Here is a 23,004-nt window from a genome sequence, read left to right as displayed (position 1 = left end):
CCGCAGCCCTTCACCACGGCGTCCCTCATAGCCCGAGTTACTTTGGGATTTTAAACTCCGATAAATAAAACCACAAACCTTCATATCAAAATGCTTTACAACCAGCAAATAAACAACTAAAGAGGCTCCTGAAGTCTAACACTCAGGGGACACCTCTTCGAAGCGATGTAGAAATTTTCTAGCATTAAAAATTTTGCGCAATAGCGCCTGTTCTGAGAGCGCATACTTCTTTCTCAATACGGGTAACTTCTGCAATCTCTCTAATTCAAGATGCCTGCGGGAGCTCAAAACTAGCCCTGCGTTTGTCAAGGCCCGAAAGTTTTGCGTGATACATTTGTTTCCTTGCATCTGTTTGAACGTAACCTAGAATAACCTGTCTGGGAGGCTACAAGCCAGAAATTTCCAGCAATCATTAAAATGCGAGTCTTTTCTAGCTCTTAGGCCAATAGTTACGCCACTCTGTTCTCTTTTATCGGATGCATAGTGCTTCATTACGTACCATGGTACAGGATTCTTAAATTCAAGGTTCTTTAAGTTACTTGCCTTGTTTACCTAAAGATGCTGCGGAGCAGACATTTTTGAAAAGGCACCAGAGAGACTTCTATAGTTGCTGAGTACTACGCCTTGTGTATCTTCCTCTATTCTAATATCAGGCACACTACTCGAAACGTTGTGGGAGGTTCTGACTGCCCCTGTCGTTATGTGGCACCACAAATGGCCAGTGGTGGCTTACGTCCTAACGGAAACCACTGGCATGACTTCACAAGAGGAGCCTTAACGCTGCCTCGTTAACAGGCGGAATGCGATAGATATCGGGCATTTCTTCATGCATGATAAGCTTGAATTTGTCACACTGCTTATTTTAACTTAGGCTTTCCCCCGTTTTCCACACAGTTCAGGGCACGACATTTTTGCACACTCCTCGTTCACCTCATCAACTTTTTTTTTTACAATACTGTAAGCCCCTTCGGACTGTTACAGGGTGGAAATGAAGAAAACAAACAAGTTAAGAGGAACAGCTTTAAAATGTGCCCGTCACACAAGGCCGGAATGACAATAATGCCTAGATAGATAGATAGATAGATAGATAAAGAGGAGGAGGGAAAGACAGGGATGTTAACCAGAAAGGGCTTCCAGTTGGCTACCCTGCACTGGGGAAGAGGGAGGGGACTAAAAGGAGAAGAGAGAAGGGGAAAAAGGCATAACATACACATACACACGCACAACGCTGTCACAATTTGTCACTCAATCCAGTCGCTCTCAAGTAGGCAAAGAGTGCCTTGTATGCATAATTTATATTTTATGCACGTTTCTAATTTATGTACAAAATTTTCTGTTGATTAAGTGTCAACAAATAATTGCGGATGAAGGTTATTGCAATCTATTACTGCTCTGCGGAGAAAAGAAAACTTAAAAACATGAAATCGTGGGGTGTAAGTCATAACGCTTTCTCAGACTTCCAAGTAACGACTACGGCAGTTTCGAACGAATACGCAGAGGATAAAAAACTAGACACCCATCACTGCCAAGGCGAAGAATACCACACAGCTTCAACTTCCACTGCCACAGCACCATTCTTTGAGATTAAACCTATGCACAGTTTCTACGCCTCTAAGGTCAAACAATATTTTACAACAAAGAGCTTGTGTTTCGCCATGCCTTCAGAGAAACTGTTGCTGTGATTGTCGGAAATGAATTCCCGTGGCCGTTCTTCCAATATATCTCTCCCCAGGTCACTTCCTGAAAAAAATGTATGTTAGCACTGGTAAAAAATGCAGCAAAGAAAATTTTTTACAACCTTTATTCAGGTATTTCAAGTACAGTTCCTGAGCATTTGTTATATTGAAAGTTTGTAAGAGTACCGCTGGAAACACCTTCGACAATAACGCGAATCAAGCCAATAGCAAATACTTTAGTGTTGCTAACCAAATTAACCCAAACAAGCGTTTCGCTCCAGGGGAAACTCGTATCTCCTCAGCTATTCGTTTTTCGGGTGAGCGACTCCGATCACGCCGCAGGCAACTATACGTCCAGAGCCTCCTGTCATGCGGCTTTCCGGCGAGCCGCCTCGCCCCAGGTCGTCTTCCAATGCATGGATCTGCAGATCGAACAAACAAAACGAGGAATAAGTTAGGGAAACTAGTTAACTGTCACCAGTGCGGCACTGCAAGCATGACAAGACCAAATAATAATTAATGCAGTGTGTTCGTTACGCAGGCTAGATTGTGCCAGAGGCATGCTCAATGAAGCGGCATAAACAGAGTCTTAATATGCTTAGTCTTTCTTTTTCTTTTTTTTGTTATGTTCCTCTCCCAACGTGCAGGGTAGCCTACTTAGCATCGCCTGGTTAACCTCCCTACGTTTCTGTCCTGTTTCTCTCTCTCTCTCTCTCTCTCTCTCTCTCTCTCTCTCTCTCTCTCTCTCTCTCTCTCTCTCTCTCTCTCTCTCTCTCTCTCTCTCTCTCTCTCTCTCTCTCTCTCTAATATGCTGAGTGTCAGATGTTTTGATTCTTTTTTCTTCCGGTCAGAAGAAGTGAGGTTCAAAACGGCGCCATATTCTATCACACGTACGCAAACCATCCTTCCCCTTTAAGTTTAAAAGGGCTTTGATGTATTTACAACCGGACGACAAACTTCCCCGAATGACCAAGGAATTTCTTTGCACAATTATCTTTCATAATAAAAACAAAAATTGCGTAATATCGGAACGAACGTGTAGGCTCTACATTTATTTTTCTCGCAGGCGTCATTGTAGAACGCGCGTTTTGGGTCCTGCGAGTTATCCGAGCTTTCACTATAATTGGCTGCCTCACACAAGCCCTGCGGTCATATATCGACATGTTATCCTACATTTTTTAAAGGCACCCGTCGTGTCAAAAGCCAATTTAGGTGTGTGAATGCAATTTTTTCCTGTTTCAACTAATACAATTAAACGCTGCTCCAACGCCACACGAAGAAATATAACCAGATCATTATATAGTGTGTCACACAAGCTAGAAACGGACGGTAACTACTGAACGCGCTAAGCATCACCCTTAGCTGACTCCCATGACTTACGCTCGTGTCCTGTCAATTAACTATTAAATATATCAGCATTAAACTTCTAGCGTCACAGGCAAACAAAAAGGGACAATTAAGGTGACAGCTGCCATAATTTGGTTGATCTCACTATTAAGATGCAGTCCTTGTTCTTGACATATAGAACGCAATTCCCATACTAGCAGCCTATGGCACATGCCAGAACTCAACTCTATCACCCAAGATTCCTCCCGCCTAATTACCTTTCTTTGCTTGCCTAAGACCACCAAGAACAAGAAAAGCTCAATGCACTAATCTCGAAAACACACTGCACCAATCTTTGCCCTTGTCCCGAATCTCTGCGCAGTTCTAATCGATTTCTGGCATTTGGTCTCGCGTGCGCAGCGCAAAGAATGGGTGTTAGGAAACGTCCCCTCAGGCTTTTTCTCGCCATTCCCTCTCATTTTTCCTCCACCGTTCCGACTCCGACCAGCAGTGGTCGACCGCGATCTACTGCGAGTTTGGCCTCCAGAGGACGCCAGTTTCAATTACCCACCCAGCGTATGTGGGCTTAAGTGTTCTACTGAGCCCGGCATTCCAGGAAGGCTGGCAATGGTCCCCGAGGGTTTCCAGAACTTGTTAGAGGAAAAGATTAGCGGACGAAGACCTACGTATTTCCTCTGTTGTGCTCAAATTTATTTCCTATCTTCTCCAGCGAGCCAGACCAAGAAAAAGGGTGGCGTCTTGGGCTCTACCGGAGTCTTCATGCTATTCCTGCAGCTAGCGAAGGAACAGAATAACCGGAAAAGATGAAAGGACAACAAAAAGAACCTTCTGTTTTTAATGGGTGCGTTCCTTGGTGCGTCGCAAATACAATAACGATGGGAAATCAATTAGCCCACAAAGTACGATTGTCACCGCTACCCGTACTGACCCAGTGGAAACTATTCGGGCGCTGTTTAGGTTGCGTGTATCCTGGGCTAAGTTAGGTTAAGGGATGTGCGATATGGCAATTGTCTCTACAGAGGGACAGCTGAAGCACGCTGCGAGTGAAAGGAAGAAAACTGTTGAACGTGGGAGAGGGAAAGTGCAAGTAAATACCGCACGCAGTCTATAGTGTGCTGGCCCAGTTTATAAGGCAGTTTTTCAGCTTGTTTTTGGTTCCATTTTTTATGCAACGTTGTCCCCTATACAGGGAGTATTCTGCGAATTTATATCATCAAATTTAGAAAAACCCTGGCGATAGTAATTTAAGCGCAAACATTTTAATCTTCTCTTTCTCAAATTAATAGGGATAGATTGTCCTCTACAGAAGTTTGGGATAATAATAGACAGAAATTCGTTGCAAAAACAGCAAAACGCTCAAAGAAACAACGCAGCTGCCTTCGTGTGTTTCCTTTTGTTAATTATACTATGACGACCTACTATTATATATGATGTCATGAGTCCTGAAGAGGTAATAAAAATCTTGCGGAGCCGATGTGGAATCTATACCTTCGCTGCTTAGAGCTATGCCGCTTTCACTTGAGTTAATCAGAACAATATTCTGCTATGAAACACGCAATTCTAGCCTTTTAGCAATGTGTGCATGGGCTCAAGTTCACGTGTGAAAAGCCTCAGAATGGAAGGCTGCGGTTTTTCGAAATTTCATTGATTATGGACGCGAAAGATAATTGCTGGGTGTATCAGCCTTAAACAGATTGGTATTCTGTAGTGCGAGTCAGCCAATTTCTATTGTATGTGTTCTATTGTGTTTATGGTACATAAGCTACTACATTCTAAAATATTTAGAAAGAAAATTGCTCTCAATTGTCTACTCAGAGCACTCAAATAAAGCGAGCACCTGGTTACCACTAGCGAGTATCTAGAGGTAAAGCGCCTTAACAAAGCGTTTTTTTTTTACCAGGAAACCACTGCGCCGGTTGTGGAAACCCTCGTGATTCAGGTCAAGTCTGAAAGGCGCTAAGATTAGTGAGAAAAGTTTCCACAGAAAATTAGGCCAGCGGTGATACCTTGCCTGCGTATTGTGTCGCACCGGCTCATAAAAGTTGACGAAAACTGCGGGGTAGCCATAACTGTTTCAGCGCCTAAAAAGCTGGGTGAAAAATTATCTACGCCACTATTTCCACAATATATAGACTTTTTCACAAACAAATTCGCGGACGCCACTATATTAGGTGCTGTACAGTGCTCGTATTACAGAAAAGAGTTGAGCGTTAAGCTCCGTCGCGTTCTCCCAACAGCCCCAGAAACCGGTCTTCCGGAGGATCGTGAAAAGGTCCGTAAAGCAGGAGTGAATTACTGACTCCTCTCTCGTGCAAAAAATGCCAAGTCAGCGAAACTTACAGGTATTTTAACGATCAAATGCGTGCGCAACGTGCCACAGTACAAGATAGATCGGCTGCTGGTCTTCAAGCGGAGATTTAAAAATATAAAGAATGCAAAAAATTATAAGCCACGGTTCAACGCCACAAGAATCTGTTGAAGCGGAAGCAAACAGGTGTGTAGAGAGATTTTTCAAGTCGACTGCATTAAAAATCACATCTACTTCATCATTCATCTCTCTCATCGTTTTTCACTGAAATAAACTGCTTATTTTAATGCCTCTTAAAGCAATGTTAACGTGCCCTAGCCACCCTCTTACGATACTTTTTATCTTTTGCCGCATCATATTTTTTTCCTATATATTCGTATCTTCAGCCAGTAAATAAATAGTGTATGCCCAGCGGTTGTCCTCTGTGCATCATCAGCGCCTTCGTCCCGCGCAAGTGCTGTTTCAAAGATGAATCACCAATTTGATTAACTTTCTGCTTAACTTGAACTTTAGCAGGTATTTGACTACAGTGGTTAAGCAAATGTTTCTCTTCAGGATTATAATAATCCGCCCACTACTTTTACAGAGCGCTTTATTATCCCGGACAAGCGCGTGTTCAAATGCGCGCTCTGTACCTCCAGACGCCAGCTGTGGGAAGCAACATACAGTTTTGTCTTGAGGAACAGAATCATCTTCTGTGCCTGCATTCTCGACTCCTTCTCAACAGCTGGGTGCAGATGAGACAGGTGGGGTGGCTCTAGTTGGCTCACTAGAAGAACGCAGCATCACGGCTGGTTTTACTCTTATTTGCGCTAATCTCTTTATGCATCGCCATGAGGGGTGTTTTTCACTACAGCCTAAATCTGTTGCTGAGTGGCAAAGTCCAAATATGTAGAATCATCAACCAGTCTGTCTTTCATAAGCCCATAGATAAAAAAATTTACGATGAAATATAATTAGCTCAGCATCAGAAGCGTCCCACGTACAACAGTAATGTGTCAAAAGCGCGCCGCCATTGAACTTACCAGCCTGCTAAATTTTTTTAGAGCACAGGGCATTTCTTTGGAAACGAAGGCTAGCGAATTTTAATAAGCCTATTGTGACTTCTTTCAGACCGATAAATTCGGAACTTTCGAAGTGCTAACGCCTTCGACACTTCAGAGGCGCTATGCCTTCACAGGATACGCGATTTATTTCTGCGATTTGGGGAAAACTGCTTGTCTTTAGTAACAAGGATAGTACGCCATAACGAAGACAGCGTATAAAAATGACTCACTGCAATAGGAAAGGTTTATCACTTGACCTGCATCCTGCAGACTGATCATATGAACTGCATCTTGAACGCCTTCCTAATGGTGGCAATAAAAGTGAAAAAAAAACAATGCCCTGCCACGCTGCCTTTCTAATGAGAAAAAATTTTATGAAGGTAGTCGGTCAAATGCACTCAAGAGAAACCAATTTGTTTGCAACCTTTTTTCTCCAAGAACATACCTGTCGGCAGTAGTCGTGAATGTAAAGTGGGCTTCTTCTAAGGCGCGCTTGCTCAAGAGAGAGCACGCTTCTCAGGGATGATGAGCGTGCACATTGAGGGCCCTTAATTATGGTTGCTAATTTTTTAAGAGGGTTAGCTCTTACTACTAACATTTGCTTGGTGCGAATCTGCTTCTCCGTCCGCTCTCAGATACCAAGATGGCGGCTAATTCACGTGATCATAACCGTACCACCTCAGGTCAGAAAATCTCAGGTTAGAAAAATGTGACACCTCACCACGTGACCACGCGCGCGCAGTCTTCTAGCCGGTGCGGCATCCGGATTGCTTCCTATACTGTAGTTCCGCTATATATGTACCGTGCGGGCGAGTGCCGAGACTGCTCCAACTGGAGGGTCACCATTGATGACAAAATTGTGGCCCACCCGCTTGGCGCAGAGGGTTCGGAGCGGTGGCAAACGAATTTGCACAATTCAGTGCACAAAGTTGTTAGTCGGGCTGAATCCTGGTGTGTGTGAGGGATTCGCACCGACGACCTTTGTTCTTCGAAACTGTAATGGGGCGACCTTGAGAGGGCCGTGACGGGTGATCAAGCGGTCGCAGAGGGATGCGGGTGATACCAAATGATTCGTCCTTTCGTGGTGTACACGACGGTATCCAAATTTGTCGAAAACACAGGTGAAAACAACTTAGCTAACGCTCTTCATTTGATGTCGCATTCGCGAATCATTCGTTTAATTTTTAATCAGAATGGCACTGAGGAGAACTTCAATTGAATGTTTGTTCTTTGTAAAAATTAATTCAATGGCTCCTTGGTGTTTTTGAGTGTCCAGCAGAGAAACAATTATTGTCCGCCTTGAAAATTGCATTTAAACCTCCCTGCCTTTTGTTCAAACTGGTGTGAATTGCGCCTAAAAATGTTCCGTGCTCATCGTTAAAATTAAGGGGCAAAGAGACGTAGTCCTCTGGGATCCGCAAAAATATATATGTTGACGCCCACAATTTACTTGCTAAATCTATCGGTGGTGGCCACCCGTGTATTACTTTTTTTGCCTTTATGGCATATAATTGCTTCTTTTTGCTCCTTTATAGTCAGAATGACCTCGTCCTGTTTGCTTCCCTCCTGTGTCTTGTCACCTGCTCAGTTTTACGTTTTGAATAAACGTATACCGAAAATCCGAGGTTCTTTGAGAACGCAACTAATTTCATGCCGTTGATGTCGCGGGAGCACAGGCTACACGTATGGGGAAGTGCTTTTCATGGGTCCATCATCCTGTCTGACGAGTGAGGCACAATGCACAGAGTCTGTCTGCACGCGCTACGTGGCTGTGCTGTATCGTTGAACTGTATTTTAGAGTGCTAAAATATCAAATTCAAAACCAACTCTTCCCGTACTTCACCTAGTAACTCGCAGAAGCAAAGGAAAGCTACCAGCCTTAAGCGAAGCCTTTCAAACCTGAATCACCCAAAAGCGTGTAAGCAAGACACAGCACACCTAAATGCATTCTGTATTGGTAACGGAATAACAATCTGAGCAGTTAATGCATTTATTAGAAGGGAATTATGTACTTGTAATAACTACTTTTCTCTTCCCGAATGAGTCGGATGAGGAATAGCTCCGGAAAGCCTTATTTTAACACAGATAGTTGTTTGGGAGGCTCTATTTTGCATGCTGACCTGCTTTTGTACGAGCCATTTTCTTCGCAGTTATTAGTCAGCACCATCTATAGCCTGCCACGGTTGGCAGGTAGTGGCTTGACACTGGCAAACCTGGTATGGTGTCGTCACTTCCGGTGTGGTGGCTCACTTCCCTCTAGCCAATGGCCATTCTCTGGTCTGGTAACGTCATTCACTACAGCCAATGTAATTTTTCAGGTTTGGTTTCGTAATTGATGACGGCACGTTCAGCCCGCCGATTTTCTGCAATGAGGTTTTTAATGTTATCGTGCAAGTCGCTTCGCGCTCGCAGCCTCCGCTACATTTCGAGCAAATTCTGATACGGAGTCGCTTTGCTTTCTCCAGAGACCTATAAATTGTCTCGTATTTTGACTTCCCTCGTTTGCGTGTTTTTCTTTTTGTGAGTGGAAAACTTTGCAGAGTTGTCCGCGCAAGGCCCTTTCAGAAAGCGTGTTCTAAATCTGCTGGCACATTACCGAGCCCTACAGCTCAGTTGCCACAGCTTCGTCAACTGAGTCCTGTGGCATTTTCGTTCCGCCCTTCACTCCTCGCTAAGTGAGTACAACAAAATGCTTTGCCTCGTTGTCACTTTTATTCATTTCATGACATTAATTGGTAGAAATCATTCTCGTTGGGCAATTAAAAAGTAAATAAAACGGTGTTCTACCCTGCCGAGCTGTGTTCTTTGGAAACGCCTAATGGCGCTGGCTGTCACTCGTTTGTGACCCAACGCTCACTCTTACTGTTTCTGGGAAATGTGGGACTTTTTTATCAGCGGCTTTAATTTTTCTGCCGAATAGCCATCTCGCTGCTTCATGGTGCGTGCTGGAGTGGGTTTGATGCAGTTTTCATCTGCGGGTTTGATTTCATTCGGGGGTTTTTTTTCATATTTTGTTTTATAGTGTTTTCGAGGTCTGACTCATTTTTCAGTTTCATGACAGGGTTCGGTTACTGAAGTGTGCAATAGCCAGAACTTCCAGACACGCCACGTGGTTAGTTTTTCGACCCTCCAGAATAACCTCACAGGCATTGTCAAGAGAACCGCGGAAAAAGTGCTCAGTTTCACGACACGACAACTAAATAGATATGTTCATAGAATGCAAACACTAAATCAACATTTCGAAGTTTTAGGGCAGCACTGGGCACTCGCTTTGTGCAAGTTGAATTTTCCGACGCGTCTAGAACACTTACTATGGCTGATCTGCCGACGATAGAGTTGGGTCCGTTCAGAGAGACAAGACGGTCTTTGATGGTGAAGAAGACTTCGCCTCGAGAGTCCGCCTCGACGTTCCCGAGGTCTCCGACGTGTCGAACGACATCAAGCCGAGCTCCGTGCCAGCTGCCACGGCCTACGTCAAAGTGTGGGCCAGTGCTCATGCAGCCTGTATAGGAAAAAAAACAAAAAAAGACTGAGCGTTCCTCGTTCTAACTCCAAACAAGCGAAAGTGACGAATGGGTGGCCAACCTGTTTTGACATTTAGAGTGCCCCGTGTGCACACGAGCGTGTTTATGTGTTCTCCTTACGCAGTTTCCTTGTCTAGCTAACCGTGAATCCGTGCATGTGCATCTGCATGCACCTGCGTGTGTACCTGCTTACACTTACATGCACATGCCTACCCTACGCTAATAATCTTCGCCGCCTTTAAATGCTAAGCGCCATGCATCCAAGTGACATTTAACGCTTCGCGCTGTACCCATTGCGCGTTCAGTCATCTCTGAGAAATAAACTGCTGGTCACTTTCTTTCTCTAAATGGTGCTCGCAGCCAGGAAAAAGAGGCTCAGGGCTTTACGTAACAGAGCAGCCATTTTCTTCGTTTTTAATTGAATGTTTTTTATAAGGCCACCCTTATAGGCGCATGTAAGTTATCGTGGCCTCATGCATCGATAGCCAACTTCACGAACTGCCATAGAATAGACGTGAGTGGACTACCCATTTCATACTGCCGATTTTTCGCGTGGTCACAGAAATTAACGTTACTGCAATACTCCATTCCCTGGGTCCGCATTTCGAAATCTCAAATTCTTTTTTTGGCATTGGTTTCAAGAATATTTCATTGTCTCGCTTTAATATTAACGCTAGATCGAAAAAAATAACGGCTTATGCTATTTCTATCTTGAAATACTGCATTGAGCTGATGAGCATAAACTGTCAACCTTTTTGATAAACAAAGTTTGCGCTTTAGAAAACTTCCATTCTCAAGAGAAATTTTGGGGTGTTGGTGAACTGAGTAGTTTTCTAGACATCTTGCATATGAACTCTCTAGACGGCTTTATGCATATGTGGCTATACGTTACCACTACTGAACTGTTTCAACAGTAATTTGTGCCGGGCGTCAAGAGAAGTTGACAAAGACTCTAGTGAGGCCTTTGTGGAAAGTGGGAATTCCGCCGTGCGCAATTCAGGTGCGCTCAATGTCGCGAGTGAACATAGCCCATCCCCTTGTCAAAAAATAAAAGCAACCAACATGCCTTTTTAATGCGCCATGCATTTTGTGGCTCGCATGCAGCATTCTTCTTAGGCTCGCAAATGGTCATATACGAAAAACAATTCCAACACCCGTCATCTCAGAAGACATCAGGATAGATTGGGTCAGACTATCCTAAAACGATAATAACCCCAGTTCCGTAATATCCCCTCCCCCCGCCCCTCCCCTGAATAAATTCTAGACAGAGCCCTCCGTGTCTCCCGCATGCTCAGTCTGGTGTGGCGCCCACTCAGTTTAGAGTTTCATAATTATGTAAAGCTATTCCTCTGGGAACTGCCGATACCGCCACCATCGCGGTAGGTATGGTAAAGAGAACAGCATCAATGAAGTAGGCGTTTTTGAGTGATAAAGATACCGTAAGAGAGATATCGGAGATTATCAGCTAGATAGAAAGACTTGTGTTCTTAAGATCGCAAATGACTTATTTTTAGAAGCTCACTGCTTGGGTGCGCCAGAAAGTACATAGCAGCTATATAAATGCAGTGCCGTCCTCGAGAATTACAATAACTTCGCCTGGTCATGTCACTTCTCTGCCAGCAGAGATCAGCTCTCACCTTTACCGTGCAGCAGCATTTCCACAAGAGCCGCCGTACAGCAAAGCGTGCAGTGCGGTTATTGTTCAGAGGTGTAGAATGCGAACAGCCGCTCACTTCCCACGCCGTCATGGCAGGCGGTGGGATGTTACTATTTGTTGATAAAGTCGCAACCAGCACCCGTTAGATGAGCAGAAAAAGCCGTGTTGTGTTGCTGCACCTCCTTGAATTCGCCATTTTCTCCGATTTCCTGGTTGTATGCACTCTACAAAATGAAATTAACGGCGCACCCGTATCAAGATAAATTAGATAACGGATGACAAAATCTGCGACTTTCTTTGTGATTTTAATAGTCTCGTAGTCCCATTTCCACCGAGAGAAAGCGCTCGTAGCATTCTCGAAGATAGTTTGGTTTATGGGGTTTACCGGCCCAAAGCGATTCAGGCTATGTAGGATGCCGTATTAGGGACTTTGGATAATGCCGACCTATTGGAGTTCTTTAACATGCACTGACATCGCACAGTACACGGGCCTCTAGGATTTCGCCTCCATCGAAATGCGGCCGCCGTGACTAGGATTTAACCCATGTATTTAGGATCAGAGGCTGAGCACCATAGTCATTGAGCCACAGCGGCGGCTCATTTAGAAGAGTATTCTTTCAATGAAGCGTAGCTACGTTTGGTTTATATTTCCCCCAGCTGCCACACCAGCTGGGGAGGCTTAGTAGTCGCGGTGCCGTCGCGGTGGCCGTATTTCGATGGAGGCGAAATGCTAAAGACCATGATGTACTGGGCGATGTCAGTGCAGCTTTAACCCAAGACGGTCGGAATATTAACGCGGAGCTCTCTACTACAGCACCTCGAAGCCGACTTTCAGCTTGCAAAGTTAACCCTGCACACCAATTAATCCCAAACATTACCATACCATATAATAGCATTACATTACTTTACCATACCATACAACAGCATACATTAGCACACCATACAAAATACGCATTACAACATCATTCAGTGCCACACATTACAATACCATTCAGTGCCACACATCTCAATACCATTCAATACCACACATTTCAATATGATTCAGTACCACACATTTCTATACCACACATGACAAAACAATTCAATACCACAGATTGCAATACCATTCAAGAGCACACACTATGACACCGTACCACACCAGTCCGTACCACCATGCAACGTTGATGACAGAAAAAGAATAAGAAGAAGGCACACGAAAAGAAGAGCCCATTGTACAAGAAAGGAACTTCAATAACATTTCTGTTGGACGTAGTTGGTACATTATGATAATACAGATGATCGATGTGCGCAAGACATTAGACGAACCACGTGCAAGAGAGAAACAAGGACTGGCGCAACCATGCAACTGTCCTGTTTTTTAGTTTCGCACTTTACGCCACAACCATTAAGATTTTAAAGCTAAGGCAAAGGCGTCCTACTAGGACAAACTTGAAAAGCCATTCTCACGAACGCGCTAAGACACCCACTGCTGGACTTCTTCAAAACAGCCGCTCCTACCTCATCGCCAAGGAAACATCGCGCGACCCAGTGCACTCACTCAACGAAGACGCGATCGAAGAAGCGCTCTCGGCTCACTATCTCTCAAGCAGCACGCCACATCGGCGGTGATGATTGATTGTCCCGCAGCTATTCCTATACTGCGTCGAAGACACGCGACGAGTCGGTGGAAAGTTGTGTCGTGGTTCGTGATTGGTTGAGCAGCAGCAGGTGTACACACAGACGAAAGCGCGCGGACAAATGATGCTACGTGAGGTTCCTTTCCTTCTACTCACAGGTTCCTTTCCTTCAACTCACGTATAGTATTTTTTAAATAGCGTCAGCTCTTATTACTTACATTAGCTCGCTTCGTGTCCGTTTCTCCGTCCGCTCTCAGGTTTCAAGATGCCGGCTTAATCAAGTTATTACAGCCGTAACACCTCAGGTCAGCGAAATGTGACATCCCACCGCGCGCAGTTGTCGGGCCGGCACGGCGGACGGATTACACCCGATACTTGCGTTTCGCTATATATGTACCGTCATAGTGGGTGCCAAGACTGGTGCCACTTGGGGTCGCCATTGGTGACTAAATTGTGGCCCACCCGCTTGGCGCAGAGGGTTCGGAGTGATAGCAAACGCACCGGCAGAATTGAGCGCGCAAATTGGTTAGTCGGTTGAAGCCTGGTGCGAGTGAGGGATTTGTACCGACGACCTTTGTTCCTCGAAACCGCATTGGCGGCGACCTTCAAAGAGCCGTGGCGGGCGAACCAGTGGTTGCAGAGGGATGCGGGTGGTACCAAACGAATCGCCGTTTCTTGATTCACAAGCTGGTATCTAAATTTCTTGAAAGCGGACGTGCAAACAACTTAGCTAACGTTCTTCATCTGATATCCCATTCGCGAATCATTCGTTTAATTTTTTTTTTTGGGGGGGGGGGGGGGAGGGGGCAGGGGGTCTGGCTTCCTTCCTGCAAAATAATGTTCCGCTATAATTAAACCGGAATGAGACCGAACACTCCAGGACGCCTCTGGAGGCTAAACATACCTGGGCGCTGTTTTTTCGCAGAACCGTGACATGTTTCACAATAAGCGAACCTTCATCTCCGCGGGTTGTCCTGTTCGCTTTCCCATCAATCTTCGGAGCTCCTACGCTTCAGCGGGAAGCGCCCTTCGGAAGCCTGGGATGTAATCAAGGCTTGTAATCTCTCGAGGTGTGATGTGGGGCTCCCGTGATCAGTGTAATCATCTGTGATACAGCTCCTCCTCTCCAACCCTTGAAGATACACTACGGAATGCTCTTGTATATCGCGTGGCGGTCTCATTTTGGTGCCTCAGACAATCAATGGGCAAATATGAAGGCGTTAGTTATTTCTGTACTACTTTTACAAATATCTTGTTCTCACCTGGAGTGTCTTAGATTCTGACACTAATCAGCTTGTTTCCTTCATTCTAGCGCGGCGAAAGACCCGTAGGAGGCTTGACGTGGAAAAATGGTGCCGGCATACGCGAAGTATGTCATCACCACAAATTAGCGCGTTCAGCAGCTTGCCAAAGATAACACTACCTATGTGATCCCTAGAGTATGGGTTCTAAATCCTCCTTTGATATGATATTCTAAAGAAACGCAGTTCTTACCTTGTGCGCATGCGCGTTTATATGATTTCACCCCTTCCGCAAACACTTGAAATACACTGGCACGCAACGAGAGCATAATGAGGGTGTTTTTTTTTCGCTGCCCTAGAATATCGTCTACATTTGAACCTCATTATAACAGAGATGAAGGGGCACGGCCATTACTTCGTTATAGCACGTGTTGACCTAGCTTCCAAGGGGAATCGTCACGCCTTCGTTATAACCATCATTTCAATATTGCGACGTTAGATTTTTTAGCAATTCTTTCAGAAGCGTCAGATGTAATATAAAGCGAAAATTAACGCAGCACCGTCGACACCACCGTAGTGGGTGGCCTGCTCGATTTTGCCGGAAGCAGTTCAGCGAGTGTTTGAGGCAATGGGCGCGTATCCTACCTTGCGTGAGGTCACCGCGAAGGTGAATGTGGAATCCGTGGAGTCCCGGCGACAGCCCGGCCAGGTCGCCCGTAATGGTGACGAAGTAGTCAGGGCCCTGCAGAGAAGACGACCTTGTTGAACGAGCTCCCTCAGTCTGGAAGGAATCCGTTTCAAGCGTATGCACCCACGATAATTGCTTTTAGCAGTTGAGAGAGATGTAGATAGAAGAACGAAAAGGAAGGCAGAGAGGTTAACTAGGCGACGCCCGGTGTGCTACCCTACACGTGGGAAAGGAAACAGGAGAATGGCTGATCATGTTTTAATTGTCCGTAGGCCACTACTAATAGGGTGCAGAGAGCGCACACTTAAAGTTAATAACCCTGAACTCAACCCTAAAAATCTAGAAAATGAAGTCCGAAACAGACTAAAAAAAAACCGAATCAACATTAGCGCCACTCTTACTACCTGCACTTCATCGGAGTTGGGAATCTCAGAATAGACACGCCCATTATGGAGCTTCCTGTCTCTTCTATAAAAGCAATTCCGTCGATTGACCGGCTCGGGAATAACGGTAATTAAATATTTAGGAGGGTGTGGCAGCCGACTGTTAGAGAAAAGACGAGGGAAAATTTGTGCGACTACAGGTCTGAAAGGTGTTTCTTTGAAGGCCGACAAGTCTTTAAGCAGTTTGGCACCAATCGTCAGTAAGGCGGGATTTAGGAAGCCTCTTCTCCGTTCCCAATCGCGATCTCAGAAAGGCAAGATTTTGAGAACGAGCTGTAATGAGAATACTTTGATCTACAAAACTAGAGCCCATCGTGGGTCACTGTGAATAGTGCTGTCTCAACAGAGAATTTCCGGATTCAAGCGAATATCAAGTTTTACAATCCTGACTGAAAAGGCTGGCTATCAACGGCAATAATTTCTTTGACACTGAATTGACTGAGGACACGTATGCCCGCTATTAACGCTATGTCGATAATTTATGCAGGCGGTGCTTTCAGACTGAGCTCTAAAAACACTGTCATCGTGTTCTTTGGCTCAGTTTTTATTTTTTATGGCTGCCGCAGTCCATCTCGCATTATATTGTATATTTTTTAAGAGACTCGGCTCAGTCACTAAGAACGAAGATTAATTGGGCACACACGGCCAACGACCGTGAAACGTTTCATAGCCATGCCTTCCAGTTTCTCTTACGTTACGACAGTCTCTTTCGCAGAAAAGCCAACGTCGCCTGGCAACGTCACGTTGGGCCTAACACGTGACATCACTTTCAGCCCTAGTCCAAACCATAAAAATTCGCTCAAAGACAAAGAAGAAAAAACTAACCAGTCAACAACCATCTCCTATCCCGTTTTCTCCTTCCGGCGCTAATCTCTACCCCCATCTGTCATTCGCACTCTTCCGCGAATGAGTTCTGCCACCATCATAAATAGAACTTCGTTTCCATGAAAACGAAATCAGTTTCTCTTTTGTTTTAATTAGGGGTGGGGCATATTTTGCACTGCTATCGATCAAATTCGCTGAAGCACTACTCTCCTATCAAGCCTTACCAGCTATGCTTTCCAGACAGCACGCAGGCCATACATTGATTTTATTCTGAGAAGTTTTGCTCCAGCTGCAATTGATAGATTACCGCTGCAACTGCGGGCAGAAATTAGTAGCTAATTGCTAAAGCTCTTTGAAGAGCCGAATGCGTGTGTAATATGAAAATGAAAAACACTTGATTTGTACACGTTAGTACTAGTCTGCTACACATTGGAACTTCGCAATTAGAACCATATTGCAGCTTTTTACGCTGAGTTATTGGTTAGTTCGTTAGCTCGGCTGTAGTCAGCAAGGGAACAAAGGCATCTCTACTGAAATGTTACATATGAGCCGCTTGTATGGAAATATGGAGTCGACATTACATGGAACAGTATATGGAAATTCATATGAGTCTACATAGTCCGTAAGCATTCCACATAATTTCAGTACGATTTCTATGCAGTGTATGTGATGCCATATTGAGTCCGTACGACTACATACGTGCCTCCGTATAGTAAATACCGACTCCATGCGATCCATACTGACTGAACAAACTTTCTTATCGAGAAGTATGGAATTATGAACTCGTCATAAGGAAACATGCAGTAGCGATGGAACGAAACGTTAAATTTTAAACAAGGCGTTACATGAGCACTCAGAAAGAGGACGAGGGACAGGCACCAAGTCCTCAGTTTGCATGTGTTCATCTGGTTCAAAAGCCCAGGCAACGCCCTACTGAAAGTTTCCATCTAACAAGCTCGACAACTCCATTTGTTTTCATAAGAAATTTTATAGAGTCAGAACGGATCATATGGAGTCGATATGGACTATATGGAAGCACGTATGTAAGCTTACGGACTCCGCATGACATGATGTGCATTGCATGAAAGTGGTATAGAAATTTTATCGAAATCTTGTGGACTCCGTACAGGCAAGATATAGATTTCCATATATCTTTGCATATGGTATGAGCTCCATATTTCCAAATAACATACGAGTGGTTCATATGGAACTTTTCAGTAGGGCGTACGCTGCAGGAGGAGAACCTCTGCACTAGCTGCCAGATAAGCCAAGACGTGCGAAAAAGTGACTACGGCCCCTGTTAGCCACCTTGGCAAAATATCCTAATGTATGTTCGTACTGATATTGGAGCAAACCATCATCCGCAAAGCTCTGTTAAGACAGTTTAGAGCTACTATATATGTTAGCAGTTTCGTGCATTCTGCACACAACTAAACCATGAATACGTGTTCTGTTGCGTTAGGAGAGGGCGTCGGTGGCTTGGAAAGCATCAATCGAATTAACGAGCCGTGACGCAAATTTCTGCCGGCGCACAAGGCGCTGAGGCTGGGGAAAAAAATGAGGACACTGACGACATGGGCGGTCGGTATTCCTCAAAAACTTTCGAGATAAGAAAGCAAAATTAAGATAGAGGAGGGCTGCTTTGTTTCGCCAAGCTATAGGCGTTGCCTAAACTATCGCGGCACGAAAGACAAGAAAAACATCGGTGAACTTTACGATGTCGTTGACCTCGTTTGCAGGAATTTTTTAAAAGTTGGTGGCGCGAGCTCCGCTGCAAAGCGAGCATGGTTTAAGCCGTGGTCGGAACCGAGGCTCTCGTACTGTTATCTTTATATCTTTGTTTTTACAGGGGTCGTCTATTTTTAAGCTCTCGAAAGCGACGCGGAAGTGAAAAGATTAGAGTTGAACGCCTTGTAGAGTGACCCAAAAGGGCTCTATTGTTGTCGACAGCTCCGTTTTATTTTTGTAATCGTTGGCTATTTCAATTCTTAATAGCAGTTCAAACGGAGTTGGAACAGCGAACTACGTGCAGATATACAAGTTTTAATACATCCGGAACAGATAGGTGGATTTGAAAGGCCTGATTGGAGAGTTTATGCTCCATTGTGTGAATGAACGTCATCAGGACACTTAACGGTTCGCGAAGAAAAAGAAATAATGTCGCTCTTAGCGAAAAAATGACAGTGCACAAGACAGACGCTTCGCGCCGTGTACTGCTTTACTCACACGTTGAACACCTTTGAATGTTCTCTTTGCGCGCTAGGCCATGTGCTCCATTGTTCACGGTAACTGTCATAAGGTTGCCATCTATCTGTAATGTCTTTCTGCGCTTCATTCGCATATAAATAGGCTTCCTTGTACTAAACGCCTAAGAGAAGCAGTATCCGTTTTCCAGCATAATTTAGCGGCAGTTCCCATCACTTCCACGGAAAAGCACAACGCGACACCGCAGTGAATCAGCACATTTCTCCGTAACGATTTTTTGCTTAAACTCAAGCTAGTGGCGTCTGGCAAGCAAGGGTCTGTGTGCTTGCGAAAAATAACCACAGGGTAAAGCAAATTCGGCGCATTTAGATTGTCAGGTACACTCTAAACAGAAAGGATTAAAAAGGGAAGAAGCTGTCCTCTAGCGCTTATTCTCTTTCATAAAAAGGGGTCGCTTACACCCTTTTTATTCCCGTACAGGTGTTTTTGTGTTTAGAGTGTAGAGGAACATTGTTAATCAGAGAAGAACAAGGAGGGAAGATAGTTTTTCACGATAAGAAACCAGCCGTGCAACGCCGACACACACGACTGAAGCGGTACAGCCACTGATAAGGCAAAGAAAAAAAACGGCGTAGTGTCACAAAAGGTGTAGTGTCACAATTGTTTGTTATGATAATCTTGGTTTATACCTGCCAGCAAGCAGCTTTGTGACTACCGGTTAACCTCGTGAGTTATGTCATGGTTCAACGATGATCCGTGCACATCCGAGTGGACTCCCACAGGAGGTTGCTTCATGCTCTAAGATGTAGCGACATCTAGGGGAAGTCTAATAAAGCAGGTTTACCGACAGTGCTGAAATAATTTTAAGCGGCTAGTTTGTCTCTCAAAAGATTTCATATTGCAATGTGAAAGGTGACGTACAGGCAACATTAGCGAAAAAAAGTTAAATTCATCACCCTTATTTTGTACTTCCTTCAATTGATTAATGCTGCCTAATGGAGATTTTGCGCGTTACACAGTGCATCAATAAATATTGACCATTATGCTTTCAATTTGAAGAAATTAAATTCTTTCGGCAGAGTGCCCATCCAGTTATTTTTGACGACGGGTGTACACCCAAAAGCAAATCGTAATTTATTTCAGTGCAGGTTTTCCAGTTAAGCTTTTGGTTAAAAGGGAATAAAAAATTGTTATTGGAAAAACTATTCATATTTAGTTGTTTAAACAGCGATTTCGGCTCAGAAGCGTCACAAAGCGCAACCTAGCAGGGAGCTCCTCTCTAGAGATAGTAAATGACAAATAATTTTGAGTCCTGTTAACACTGAGTTAAAAGAAAGACAAGTGAAATTATTAGTAAAAAACCTATTGAAACCGCCGTCTTGCATTTTCAAAAACATAACTCAGTGAAAAAGGAACTACTGGCTTTTACTCGTGTCCTTACCAGTTTTCACAAAAAGTCTCGCATTGTCGCGCATGCGCACAACTGAAAATTGCGTTCCTCTAAATGGCACTACAATTTGTGCCACACTGTTAGCAAAGTTCTTTGCTAATGTTCCCAACTAGTAGCGATGATACTGGCGCGCTGTATAATGTTAAGATTAGACTGCAAATATAGCAGGGAGAGATAAGGAGGGGGACGGGGAGTCAGGTGGACGGATTAGATAAGCTAGTTAGCTGGAGGTAAAGTACAGGCCGCTGGCACACGGAGAGGTTAATTGAAGAACAGAACTTGCTGAGCAGCAGTGCTCGTAACTGGGATTTTTTTAGTGATGGCCGCGGTCGACAGCTGCGGGCATTTTGATTTTCACGATAGTCGCTTCTTTGACTATTGTGTGCAAGCAGAACGATTGCGACACGATTAATGTAAGACATCCTGTTTGGGAAGAGCAGTAAAAAAAAGCAGACAAAAGAGGCACTTGCTCATAGGACGGAGCGCTCTCAGCTGTTGAATCCTGAGCAAAAATATCAAAGGAGACAACATGTGCAGCGCCAACTTGGCAAAAGAAGCAGACGTAAGCGGGAAAAGAAGTTTAGATTCAATGCCTGCGCCGTTAGGAAACATTACTTCTCATCCCCTGCGCATGACGAAGCATAGCTGAAGTTCCTGGCGTCTGTTTTAGTGACGGGTTACTCCTCTAATTTTGAACGTGCTGATTTATTTGTGCTTGGCGAGACATAGCAGGTCCATCAAAAACTCGCGAACATCTGAACGCACGACGGCACTGAAAGATGGGCTTGACGGTCATTTGAAGTTCTTGTTCTCTCTATAAGCCTCCCTAGCCTTCGAGAGACCAGAGACGCTAATGAAATTTACTGATTTTGCGCAAAACAGAGTTAACCAAGGTCTAGGGAGAGCCTTATTCTGCTAGTCAACATTTCGGCAAGAGTACTTTAAGACAAGTGATCTTTGACAAGATAACTGCTCTTGTCGAAACATTGGCTACCAGACAGGCTCCCCCTAAATCCTTGTTCATCTCGTCTTGTGTTGTCAACAATCCCAACTGCCTACATTTTTTCACTGATATAATGAATTTCTTTATTTCTGCAAATGCCAGATACAGTTTCGTAATTAAAGTTCTGTTGTCTTGTCGATCTGCTTATCTTACTTCACAAAAACATGCGAGCACTGGAACATGCGAGCAAACATGGAAGCACGAGTGCGCCTCAGTTCGGCGCAGTTCAAGCAAGTCACTTTTCAAAAATTTCGAGCCGGTCCCAGCCGCGCTTGCTTGTTTTAATATTAAGAAACCAATAACATGCAGTACACATAGGATGGTCGAATCTGTGGCTAGAGTGTCGTCCAGACTGAACTCCAAATTGCGTTAGAGTTCTGTCCAGACGGAACTTAACCCAACCTAACCCATCTCAAACCAACCTAACCTAACCCAACCCAACCTACCCCAACCCAGCATAACCTAAGCCAACCTAACCTAAGCCAACCTACCCCAACCCAACATAACCACCACCACCACTGCACGGAACTGCAGCAGCTGCAAATGTTCCGTCTGGACGGAACGCTAGACACTGTTTTTTTAATGTCGGGCACACTCCCTTCTAGAAATCTTTACTGCTGTTGAAACTAGAAGCACACCCTGTAGCACTTTTAACGGAGCTTCCTTTCAGTATTTAAAGCAGCATTTGGCGCACTGTTAGCCAGCAGCTGGACATGGTCACGCGTTTTGGTTTGGTTTGTTTGGTTTATGGGGATTTAACGTCCCGAAGCGACTCAAGCTATGAGAGACGCCGTAGTGGAGGGCTCCGGAAATTTTGACCACCTGGGGTTCTTTAGCTTGCACTGACATCACGCAGTACACGGGCCTCTAGAATTTCGCCTCCATTGAAATTATACCACAGCGGTTGAGATCAAACCCGCAGGCTTACAGACCAGCAGCCGAGCGCCGGCACTTGCGTTACTGCTATGCAGACTTTCAAGAAAGGGTACTCACCTTCTGGTGAAAGTTGAGCACGCCGCTAACGTTGCTGCCTTGGGACTCGGAGAGCACGCAGATGGCGTCAGTCACGACCGGTTCCTCCATACGGCGTGCGAGGAGCTGGTAGTCGGAGCTAAGTACCACCGACCAGCAGCGTCCCGCCCACAGTAGCAATAACGGACTGAACATTAAAGCGTAGAACATTGCAATGGTGGGAAGCATTCTTCGTCCCGATAAGCCGAGGTTCTGGGTGATGCTGCTTTTCAACGGGATTTTTCGGCTCACACTATCATAAATGGACTGAGAGGCGCTTTTCCAGAGACTAAGGAAGCACTCGAAGGCGTGAAACTGCTGGAGGAGTGACGCCCATAGAAAATGTGCACTTTCTAGGGGTCTCGCGCTTCCTCGCCAGAACGAGAAAGCGCTCGAAGTTTCTTTCTGGCCTCTTTATTTTGTTGTTGGTGACAGAGCATGCGATTGCTATCGCGCTTGTGTGAACTTGTTTGGCTAACCTTGAAAAACTGATTGCAAAGTTCACAGGTCGTCTTTCGTAAGCGGGGATTTTTCCTGATTAAATCGCAATTCTTACCCCACCTGATTACGATGCTTTTGAAGCTGGCTCGCCACGAAAAAACGCACGAAACACACGTCTATGCGCACGTATCCAACAACTTTCACGAAATGAACGAAATTTTATTTACAGCCGGCAGTTCTCCAGAGGAAGGCTGCAGGGGGCGTCGTTTATACAAACGGTAATCAGAGCGTTAAGATTTAACGTCATTAAACCGAGTAGGCTTGTGAAAGCATGCGTTTAGACTGGTTGTCTCATGGGTTTGTTTTCTGGGACGTCGGCATCGATACTAGTTGGATACCAGTATTAGTTGAAGAAAAGGCTATGTGCAATGCACAGCGCCAGAGTGTTTTTCAGTTTAACACGATACACGATTGCCTGCGGTGATAGCATAGTGTTCTCGTGCAGTGGGCAATGAAGGTGATC

At 44.8% G+C, this 23,004-nt stretch overlaps 2 protein-coding genes across 2 annotated transcripts in view; both read right to left on the bottom strand.

The window, feature by feature from the left end:
• Positions 1-23,004, bottom strand: part of LOC144109590 (uncharacterized) — a 55,543-nt gene that overhangs the window by 17,003 nt on the left and 15,536 nt on the right. The window lies entirely within an intron of this gene.
• LOC144110794 (uncharacterized) lies at positions 1,979-22,229 on the bottom strand. Its single transcript, XM_077643889.1, has 4 exons — positions 22,023-22,229; positions 15,061-15,157; positions 9,689-9,879; positions 1,979-2,098 (listed from the first exon to the last, which is right to left on the bottom strand). Exons 1-4 carry the CDS (start codon positions 22,227-22,229, stop codon positions 1,979-1,981), a joined length of 615 nt encoding a protein of 204 aa, XP_077500015.1.

The sequence above is a fragment of the Amblyomma americanum genome, chromosome 11, assembly GCF_052857255.1.
Source record: "Amblyomma americanum isolate KBUSLIRL-KWMA chromosome 11, ASM5285725v1, whole genome shotgun sequence".
Classification (NCBI taxonomy): Eukaryota; Metazoa; Arthropoda; class Arachnida; order Ixodida; family Ixodidae; genus Amblyomma; species Amblyomma americanum.
Note: the sequence above shows the minus strand (reverse complement) of the source record. Positions and strands in the feature narration are given on the sequence as shown.